The sequence below is a fragment of the Myzus persicae genome, unplaced genomic scaffold, assembly GCF_001856785.1.
Source record: "Myzus persicae strain clone G006 unplaced genomic scaffold, MPER_G0061.0, whole genome shotgun sequence".
Classification (NCBI taxonomy): domain Eukaryota; kingdom Metazoa; phylum Arthropoda; class Insecta; order Hemiptera; family Aphididae; genus Myzus; species Myzus persicae.
The window spans coordinates 192,463-204,985 of NW_019101353.1; the positions used below are offsets into that span (position 1 = coordinate 192,463).

Below are 12,523 nucleotides of genomic sequence, written 5' to 3' on the forward strand. Positions count from 1 at the left end.
TCGTTAACACACGGGATCATTATTTACTTTGGACTTGACGGTAGAGGAAATTGTAACACACTAGAGATCTTTTTATGGTCAGAATAAATTGGCAACTGCTATGGCAGTTGAAAATTCTGTCGCAAAGCCGAAAATAAAGAGAGCATGCACCATTTCTAAAAATCCGGTAGAGGTTAATTTGTATTTATTTTACTTGTGCATTGTATGATTATAGGTTTGTAATATTCTAATAAACAAAATTAAATACAACTATTAAACAGATGTAGCCTTATTTTCTATGAAATACATAGGTACCTACATGTTAGAGTGTGTGGTACTTGCGTACTGTTTTTAAAATTTGATTTCATACCACCATCAACTACATTATTAAACAAAAAATGAGTTCAGTTTCATTATAAAATAATGATAGGTAATCAACCATACATATAATTTTAGTGTCTCGTTAGACAAATTGTATTTATGATACTATTTACGTTTCGAAAAGTACACATACTGCCCTATTAAATGCCAACATAACATATTTGACCCTTTAAAAAACAAACATTTAACCTTTCCTGAATAAAACGGTATTAAAGGTTGAAATCATCAGTGGTTGTAAATATCAACAAACATTTTGAGTGGAAAATATAAAAACCGGGAATGCATTTCCATTATAATATTTGCACGATGGGTGATAATTAGTTAATAAACCCATCCTGATTAATTAAAATATATAGTTACACAGTACCTTTTCATTACACAAATCATAATGTAAAAATATATAAACAAAATAACTAACTCACCTGCAGCTGGTGATAGTTTTGTCATAACGCCCCATCTGTGTCTCCACTGTAACAGGAAAATATTATAATAATTTAACATTCTATGTTGTATATATATCATGAATAACCATAAATAATGTAAATGAAAAAATAGCATCAATATTTATATATTGATGCTTAATATATTAAATGTAAATGTACCAATATAATATGACATGTCAAAAATATAAAAAACTGGGTAGGTATTTTTTTACTGACTTTTTAAAATTATACAAGAAAAATTATTTATGGCACATACGACACGTATTTTGATTGAAAAATTCACTTGACACACGTACACACAACTATAAACGAACTTTAGGGAATGTTAAGAATTCTAAAAATATGAATAATATTTTCATTTTTCAAGCATAATACATCATGTACTCTGTAGGATTGAAGACAATTTGTTCGACTTGAAAATAATGTCCTAACACATTCTACAAGTTTGTTTTATTCATAGTTGAAGAAAGTAGTTTAATCAAGTTTAGCTTTAATTCATCGCGAGTGATGGTATATTAACTTTACACTGTCACACTGAGTAATAAAATATCTAGATTTGTGTGAATACCTATATTGTATAATCTGTTGTCTATTTATATTAATTTAATATCAGTAACCAGTAGATATTCAATCAATGATATTACACAACATTTTCAAGCTAATATTATTTAAGTAAATATTTGAATTGAATTTAAAATTGCTTAAATATGAAGATTTTACAAATATTAAATACACTTTATAGTTTATACTCTCACTACATAATATATCAGTAAAAATCAACACTATACAGTAATATAATATTATTGAATATTATAAATTATAATTTAATTTAATCAGTTAAAGAGTTATTGTACAAGTTTTATACAAAATGTGACATTTAATTTAATATAATAAGTTAAACATTTTGGTTTATGTCCACGTTTAATAAATATTCATTTTAATGTCAAAAAAAAACGGTTTCTTTGTACACTAAGGTCAATATGTATAAACAGTTAAAGATATTTAAAAAAAGGATATTACAAAAGTTGACAATAATTTAGTTTCATTTAATTTTGTATTTTTAACAAATTTCAATTCGACCAATACTTAAAAAAAAGTAGGAGCAAAATTACAACATTTTTGAAAAGCATTAAAAGTTCAAACTTAGACAAGGGTTAACTTTTTCTAATTGATTCAATATGTTGTGTAAAACATTTTTTGTATGTGTTTACACTATGACAATATGAAAAAAGTTGAATTTATTATCTACTGTTAAGGACCACCCTAATGAACTTATTCTGGATAGTTCTTTAAACAATAACTAGAATGGTACCTAGGTATACATAGCTTAATATAGGATTGTTGAAGTGTGGTTTTTATAAAAATTTAGATGAAATAAAATATTACGTAATATATTATAATTCATAAAAAACTTTAAAAAATATATCAAGTATTAGGGTTTATACTATAAATTTGAAGAACAGATGTTTATGATATCACATAATGTGTGATATGACACACAAGTATACAACTATATCACATAAATAAGCACCTACTCGTATGAAAAAAAAAATGTATCGATTATTTAATTAGATTTATTGTTTTTATATAGTATAATATATTATGCACCTACATATTAAGATATTATGTTCTTTGTATCTTAATAGGCATATGATATTGTGTAATATATTATCGTATTACCTACATAATAATATTATACCTGAAACTGTAACCGAAACTATAACTGCTCGTTGTACGGGTATTTAATTCGAACCCCGTCCGACCGACTGTGTCATCGTTACAACCCATCTAATACCCGTCAACCACACCCCGCGGAGTTCCGGTGCTGCAGGCCGCCCGCGCAACTCGAGTTGGGTGCGAGAGAAATCGGTAAACGACAATGAACGAGCGCTGTATTGGCAGTGACCCAGGCGCAGGATCCGCCGATCAAGACACCATCCCCCCCGAAACTTTTCGTCCGAAAGAATGGCAAAGGCCAGCATGACGATCTGCATAATAATAATAATAATATTATTATGCACCCGAACTTGTGACCATCGTATTATTATATTATTATATTAAGCCTCAGAGCTTAACACGCACTCTGACTTGCTAGAACGAACGTTAAAAATATTGCAAATGCACCCATATATGGGTATATTATAAATAATTAATGGTGGTTACGAACATTTAAACAGGTGTAGGAATATTATATCGAACAACCGTGATGTAATATAAAAATGAAATAGTAACGAGAAGACCAACGACGAATTATTTGCCACAATAATCATTTCATTCATACCATTATACAATGTTGAGATTTATAGATATTTACCTATTAAGTATTGACCCGATAAACGCCCTAATGCATTATTACTATGCAATGTGATGTAGGTATAGTTAATATTTAAACGAGCTCGTCGCAATATCACAGTAGAGCCATATCTTTGAGATTAAATTTACATACAGTAAGCAGTATAATAACTAGAAATTATCAACAATAATATGGGTACACCGTTCTAATGACATACTGTAATACCCGATCCGAATAGCTTGTGAACATGTTGCATAATGTCGATATTGATCATAATAAAATGCATAAATAAAAAATGTGATAATACATGAATAAGCTCTAACATTTTATTTTTATCAGTTGAAGTGTATGTCATACTTATTGTGAATATTTCATTAGAAATTGCCAATTGGTAAATGTATAGTTAATAATAGTCATTGATCATTTTCAGGCATTGGTAATTTGTATAACCATAGAGACGAAATAAAACCAATTACTTCTAATTTATTGGTCGAAATAAAACAGATAATAATATTTTTTTAAGTAATTAGGTTAAATATAGGTACGTTTGAATTGAGGTTTTAATGATATATTCATAATTAATTTAATTCTTAAAACATCTAAATACGACCGTAATATATTTGACCAAGGAAAAAAAATAAAGATTAAACCTATATCTTAGTGGATAAAATTTATCTTATTGCACCTGCACTGAATGTTTTTTACACCACTAAAATATTGTATCCAACCCATACCCACTAGTATATTATTTTAAAATGTCAAGATATAAAAAAAAATTAATTTTAAATACAGTGAAATATAATTACTTTTATACCAAAAATCATAATAATCAAGACCACACGACGACGCGCAGAATTCTTATACGTGGAACAAAGTAGAAAGGTGGGTTTGACGAATATCACGAATCAACTAATTAGATCGAAAACTAATCATGAACTAATTGTATAAAAAATAAACTGTGTCAAAGTTCATAATCTTGACGATGAATTTTCATTCTACACGTGTGACACGTCTACTTTACATATTATATAGTCAACAATTCTGCCTGATGACACATACTTTTGTAATAGTTTAATTTTAGATTACCGATAATATAGTATCGTGTTTGGAATATAAAATTTATAAATTATAGCTTGGAAATTTTACACTAGTCGGTATGTGACATTTTTCAATTTCATCAGTAGTTTCACAGAACATTTTAATACCAAAATGAAAAATTACCGATGGCAATATGACTTTTACATTTCAACCATCTCAGTTAATTTTTTGTAGTATTGAAAACATCTCTTAAAATAATCAAAGATTAAGTTAATTTTAAATTTCTTAATAATGGTTCTAATTTATAATATGCACATAAGTTATAGATGGATAATGTACCTAATTCTATTTGGTTAACCTACTATTTATTATTGGAATTTATTGATTTTTTTAGTTGCTGAATATAATATATACTTGCAGTATTTTATGAATGCACTTTGATTTTCCTAAAATATTAAGTTCTGATAGTATAAAGTTAAGTTAAAATATTACTATAAAAACATTAAAATGTTTAATTTAAATTATGATTTTTTTCCCGAAACATTTACTTTCCTTTTTGATAATCATTTTTTTATTTTTACTTCTAAAATATATTAAATAATTGACTACCTACTGAAATACGTATATTTACATAACATGTCAGTCATATGAAGTAATAATAAGGTAAATAAAAGTATCAGTCGTCAAGTTTGGATCAATATAAAGTAAAATACAACTATATACAAGAATCCCTAAGAGTTAGTTCCGGTATAATCGAAAGTGTGGACAGTGTAGCTAAGTGAGTAAGGTCAAGCGCAACCAAGTAAAATGTCATTAAGTGTCACAAGTAGACACTGAGCACAAATATGCCACTTGATCCAACGACAAAAGGTCTGTCAAAAGTTGGGAATTATAGAAATAGTACTTTTTATCACAATAAAAATAATTTACATATTTTATTATATTGTTCAATGTTATACATCATATAATTGTTGAGATAAAATAACTCCATAGTTAAAATCACAATAAAGAAAAAAAATATATTATATTGTTATAATATAATTGTGATTGCAAATTCCACCGACCGTATGTTTTATATATGTATATCCACCAATACGAATTTATTACCTGTGAAAAACGTATAAATTTCACTTGTACTAATTGTTGATCTGTAAAATATATGTCAACACTAACGAAATTGTTTTTTAATTCTTAGTTAAAACTAAACTTTTTTATAATGCAGACACGCATTTACTTTCCCGATCTACGGCTAAAATTAAATACAAAGACTTTTAAATTCCATATAGACTATAACTAGATTAAATATTTGATGTTTTTGATTATTATCATATATCTAATGATAGTAATCAATTTGTAAAGTTGACATTTTGTTCTGATAATGCCCATAGAGCATAATTCTACATTTTCCCAAGTATAGGTATCTATAAACAGAGTTGTTGGCAAAATTAATTTTGATTTATTAATTTCTTATTGTACCCATATATACTTATATATATATATATATATTATAAGAAATTAATAAATCAAAACTAATTTTGCCAACAACTCTGTTTATAGGTACCTATACTTAATATACATGATATATATTATATAATATCATGTATATTATATTTAAAAATAATTGCGCATTAATATTTGCATTTGATTTTTTCATTATATAGGAGGAATTCACATTAATTTAGCATCGGCAAGGCTTACTTTTTTTTTGCAGGGCAAGAAATATACCGGTGGAATTTATTACATGTACCTGATATTTGTTATTATCATTTATTAGATAGGGTATATTATGCCTGATGCCCTGATGTTATGACTCTACGTATTCGTTTTTGTATCATATCTTATCTGTTTTGTAATATCGGATATAATTAATAGGTATATATATTATTATCATGTATATGAATTGATATAGGCTAAATTTGTTTTAATTATTAATTTAGGATAATATGTATACTGTATGTACAACTCGAATGTTTATAATAGAGTTAAACTATTACAGTAATCCTGAAAGTGTCATGTCATTAACTTAATAGTTAATATAATATTAAACACAAATTATCTATATTTTACGATTATGCCGATTTTGAGGAATTCCATGCATAATCCGGATATTAAAATTTCCAACACGACAGTAAATCGATTTTCACATCGTAGTAATACATTTTCACGATTAATGCTTTTCTGAAGGTTTAAACACGTAAAACTACGTTAAAATAATGTAATTACCTGTCATTCTACCTGTTCACCCATCATAGATGCATCAAATCTGTTGTTTAATACAAGTTAACAGGCCTTCAGATACCTATATCTATATGATTTTATTAATATATTATCATATTATAATAACACTACGAAAATAATATAAGTTTTGCATTTGTTAAAAGCAAATTAAGCTTAAATCCCGATAAGTGTTTTACTACATCTATTCTTTAATATCTGTACCTATGCTTAGGTACATTGTACATACACAATTTTAATATTACTTATGTATAAGTTATAGGTACACTTATAATATATACAGTTACATATCATATTTATATGCACTTTATAACAATTATATCGTAAGTAATTAGTTGTAGGTACTAAATATTAAAGTTTATGTGAAGTTTTCAAACTCTAGAATATTATAACATAAATTATAATTCACCTGTCGTTTTCCTGATTAATAAGTTATAATAATATTCTTATTAAATATTCCATGGTTGTTCGAGTAATAATTTAAACTGCCTTTTGTCAATATTTTTCATAGTAGGTAAATGGAGGGTTTTCGGACTTTTGTCGATAATGTTATTTAAAAAAAAAACAACAATATGCAAAATCGTTATTTATATTTTACAGCTACCACTTTTATGGGCCAGTAAAATGCTCTTCTTTTTGTATTTTATTCCTTTTAGGTTAAAAAAATACGAATCTTACAATAAAAATATAAATAAACGTTTTCGAATCTTTTGAGTGTGTATAATTTTTTTAGTGTCCAAACATTTTTTAATATTGTCATTAAAATTGTTCATGAACTTAACCTTTTGATATTTTATAATTTCATGTTATTTGTTTGTGAAATATCAATCAAGCTAATATAAATCAGTTTAATAATGTAAAATATATTAGATGAAATTAAAAACAGAAATACACTGATCGATGACTGATTTACTAAGTTATGACTTTATATTCATGTATAATGAATAGATATATAATTAAAATATTCAAAATAATATTAGGTGGTATAATTATATTTTTTATTTTAAAACATTAAAAATGGTTCTTTCAATAGTAAGCACAACATTATATTCTTGTTTCAAATGAAAATTATGATTTTTTTTTTTAAATTCATGCCTTGATTGATTTTATTACATATGATTTTATAATTTATTTGAACTGAATCACGTTGTAACTTTAACACATAAGAGTGTTTGATAATAATATAGATACTCTGATGTAAACAAGCATACCTTTTGTATGGGAAATATATTCACAAACCCCGTACTATTTTTATCCTACCGTGAAAATATATATATTTTTTTTTTTGTAATGCACAAACCACAAAGAGAAAAAAGCCTGTGCAAAAATCCTTTAAAAAACATGCGTACGTGCAAATATTATATTGTTTGGGTTTTACAACCAAATGGATTTTTATTTTCTGACTTTTTTTAATTTGAATGTTTTCTATAGATATATTATGATGTATCAACTAATGAAACAGTCTCTTAAAAAGAATTGTAGGAAAATATATAATATTACATAATATATAATACTAGTGAATACTTTTATATATACTATATTATAGTATACCTACTATATAATATATATGTAACATTGCACACGTGGAAAACTTATAATTTATTGTAATGCGCACAAAATAGAGATATACTGCATAAGATTCGATGACTAATGTTTCCCCGACCATTACGCACTTAAGGCTATACTGTATAACATAAAAATTTACATTATGTGATGAAAAAAAGGACTATTCAAGGACCGATAAAATATTAAAACTTATAACCCATCACCGAGCGTTTTAAAAAAATCATTATTATTCAGCAATTTGTTTACATACATTGTATTGAACACTATGAATATGCAAAAATTATTCTACAGCTAACGTTGTTTGCTAACAAAAATCGATCAAACGCGTTTATTGTCTGGAAAATATAAAAATAAATCGTCTGATTGACTAATAATTAATTTAAAAATTTGTTTGAATATACTTAAAAAATAATTTAAATCACCATCTTACAATATAAATTAAGCAATTATTTTTAATTATACGCCGAGTTGTTTAGTTTAATTTTGGTTAAAAGTTATTTGTACAATTTATTTAATATTTTTACTAAAAAAATCATTTATGACAAATAAATAGTTTAATCTGAAATACATTTAAGTATAAATCAATAAAACTAATTTAAATTATTATTCATTTGATTATAATTTATAATATTAATATCGTTATCTTGATGAGAGATTTCATACATTTGATAAACAGCTATTGACAATTAAAAAGTATCATTGTTCTAAAAATTTAAAATAATTTGTAATATCATACAAGAGACATCATTAATAATATTATACTTTTATATATTACAATGTGATGCTGTACATATTATTATTTAGACATATTCAGAATTAATTGGTTACTTTTTGACCCCTTGTTTACCCGATATTTTTATAGGACAAATCGCATTGTTTGCTTGTGCACGCACCTACACCGACGAAAACTAATACTGTGAGTAACTTTGTGGACATAAAAGGCAAAAGAGAAAGAAGAGATCTTTCTTATTATGTACCTGCTGAACAAGACGATACGTACTTACATAAAAACCGTTTGTGGATTACCTTCGGGATATTTATTATTATTACCATTGTTGACTGAGAAAAGACGAAAAAATAAACACTGTTGGGAAAAGTTGTTATCATCAGCTTAAATATTGATCAATATAATAAAGTCGGATGGTTTGACAATTTGCAAACAATCTTTATAAATTATAATATCTTAATGAATAAATAAATACCTAATAACTTATCAGTTACCAGTACATTTTTAAATGATATTATTTTTAAAAAATTAAAAATTAGTTTAATGCATACTGTACATCGTTATTGCAATTGAACAAAAATATAAATTTAGAAGTTACCTATAACTAATACTCTATTAGGAATTATTTAAACATTATTTAGTAATTTGATGTCACCGAGCGTGTTTGTTCTATTCTTAATCAATTAATATACAAATTATTTTCTTTTATTCTGAGAATAACATCAAATAATAATATGAACTAATTAGGAGATGAAAAAGTTCATGTACTTTACAGTATAATTTAATCTAAAATGTGCTGAAATTGGAGAAAGCTATACTGACCGCCTTTTAAATTGAAAAAATTATAAATCAATAAGATTTAAATAATTTCTAATACATTCATGGCTAGGATCAGATTACCTAAAAATATGTTACATTTTCCAACGTAATTTTGCTGTTTTTCAGAATTATTGTCGATAGAACTCCTGGGAAATTTATAAAATATCGTAATAAAAGTAAAATTTATGGTCAATTTCCCATCTGTATAAAAGCTTGAATAATAACTTTTAAGCTATTTTAATGATCTAATAATTATTTTCGCCTACCTAATCCAGCCATTCAAAAACCAACATGATTCCTTCTTCAATACAAGATCGATAGAAAGTAGCTATTGTATGTTCGTTACAACAACACCTTAAGGCTTAAATAATCAATGTAAATAAAATTATATGCAGTAAATACATACGACTATAGAGGCACATAATGTTTTTTGAATGAATTAATTCATAATATTCAAATTATATTGGTTTAATGTCATCTAACATAACCACGGACTTACTTTATGAAACAAAATTAACTTTATAAAATAGTCATGTATTTTTAAATGTGGGTTTGTAATAAAACAATTAAAATTACTTTAAATAAACTTCAGTATTTACTTATGTAAACGTGGTATAGTTATACTTTTTTATTTATTAATTTTTCTTGCCGGTCTTATTAATAATATGAGTATTTAAAAAATTTTATGGTCTAAGTAATATTATTTTTAGTATATTTTATTAGTTGAAGAACATATATTATTAAAAATAGTTTCGAATATTAGTTTTTCTAAATAAAATTGAATTTACAAACTCTTTTGAAAATATTTATTGATGTTTGGCAAGATATTTTTTTACATCCGTTCATAATGTATAGACCTCCAGAAATGCTTTTTTATATAATTTTTACCGTTATTTTACAACATGCGATATGCAATATGCATTTTTATAATACCAATAGATTATTCATAGCTTTTATACAAACCATTTTTTTTTAAATATTGAAAGCCTTATTTGAAAACTTATTGACATTCTCGTTCCAAAACAATATCGTTTTCGGATTTTATACAGTCAACTTCTAAAATAAGTAGTATTAATTCTCAGTAATTTTTAAATTCAGAGTGGAGTGAGAAAACTATTGGTGTAAAACAAACCATAAAAAATAATGCATGCACTTTTCTTTGGTGGGCATATTTTGGGTCATAAAAGAGCTCAAGAGTTATATATAACACATTTTTAGATTAGAAACTGAACATGAAAGATACTTTAGAAAGGTAATTTGTTGAATTTCATAGTAGTTAGTAGCTAAAAAACCCGTTAAACACTTTTATTAAGAACTATTTTTTAACGAAATCTTAACAATATTTAGATAATTCGAACAACGATTAAAATCATTTTTTTTTTTATTTAAAATATAAATAGACTTCCACTAAAATCTAGTAACAGTAGTTTTTATTGTTTAAATTATGTAGGAATAATTGTTATCCTTTTAGTTCCGTGAGAATAAATATTAAAATTTTAAATACGATATGAAACCTGAGTTGGATTAAGTTTAGATCTAACCTATAAATATTTTAACTTTTTATATTTGAATACCGGCTAGTTCATGAAAGACCCATGTTAAAGACAAATTAAGTTGTATTTGAAACAACTCTTTATTTATTTTAAACACAAATATTATATTATGTGGGTATAAAATGCAATATTTATTTTATTAATATTTAGTCTATAGTCTATCATGATGGTTCTACTATAATATTGTATTATTTGCTTGGTAGTGCTATATCTTATCAAAAAAATTCAACAAAACAATGAAACAGTGTTATATTTTAATTGGATTTAAGTTTAGCCTTAGCCGATTTAATCAAGTACAAATGCATATCTTTGCTACATAATATAAGGGATGCAAGTGAATTGTCGTGCCCCCCCCCTCCGTAATTACACTATTGCCTTAATAATAGCGTAATAATAGTTCGTCAACTCACTTTCTTGTTGTCCCTGAATTTTAGCCAACCATCTAAAATTGTTAGGTCTGGTGAACTCGGAATTTCAGTTAATAACTCCAACGTTTCTTCACCTTCAGACTCCGTTGCGGAAGAATGATCACCACAATACGACCTGGCTGGAGAACCGTATACCCTGTCTAACATTTTTAAGCTCCTAGCTGGTGACCCGTAACTCCTGGCAGGCGAATTATAGCTGCTGTCAGTCATTTCAAGAAAAAAAAAATGTGACCAAAGTAAAAAAAAAAAACACTCAAATATCCACCCAAGCACACGCGCACACACACAAGTGAATGGCCGCACGATCAAGACTCTCAACGAATTTCCTTAACACCAAATCACTATATAAACACTCATAAAATACTCTACGAAATCAGAAAAAATATAAATAATTTAGAAGTCACGCACAATAACACACAAGAGTCATCAGAACTTCTACGACGTCGAGACGAAAAACACGAACTTTCGCCGGCCACTCAATTGCGATACGGACGTACGCGGCTGCCGGTGACGCGCGCGGAAATGCCGTGGTCTAGTCGATCCCTTTTCAGCCCGAAACATCATAACCTCCAACACGGAACGCATGGCGATGGGCGCTCCTCGCGGTCACTGACGACACGGTGGCGCGACGGTATTGTGCATGGTAAAAAAAACAAAAAACCTCCTTACATATACATATCGGAACGCGATAGGGCTGAGAGACTCTCGTTGAGTTATTGCCGGCGGCCTAATCCATTAATTAATAGCTGCCATAAGAGGGAAAATTGGGTTATTTATCAAAACGCACCACTCGGTCCCTGTGGTGTTGATACTATACTATTCGGGACCCGGGAGACATAAGGTACATTTTTCCCTTATTTTTCACCAACTATGACCGCTTAAAATCCGATCAATCCCCCAGTTGACAGCGCAAAAATTTGGCGCACGATTTAACTAGACATTTTTGGGCTATAACTGTAGCGTTATTATCATACCCATCCTGCTATATTGACAGTCCGTATGTATAGCTACGCGGCTTCTATAATTTTAACGTTGAATACGATTCAATTTAATTGTCATTG

General features: G+C 27.2%; 1 protein-coding gene across 1 annotated transcript; it reads right to left on the reverse strand.

The window, feature by feature from the left end:
• Positions 1-479: 479 nt before the first annotated feature.
• LOC111028771 lies at positions 480-11,976 on the reverse strand. The gene is made up of 2 exons (XM_022307524.1): positions 11,445-11,976; positions 480-828 (listed from the first exon to the last, which is right to left on the reverse strand). Exons 1-2 carry the CDS (start codon positions 11,670-11,672, stop codon positions 700-702), a joined length of 357 nt encoding a protein of 118 aa, XP_022163216.1. The 5' UTR covers positions 11,673-11,976; the 3' UTR covers positions 480-699.
• Between the last annotated feature and the right edge of the window lie 547 nt (positions 11,977-12,523).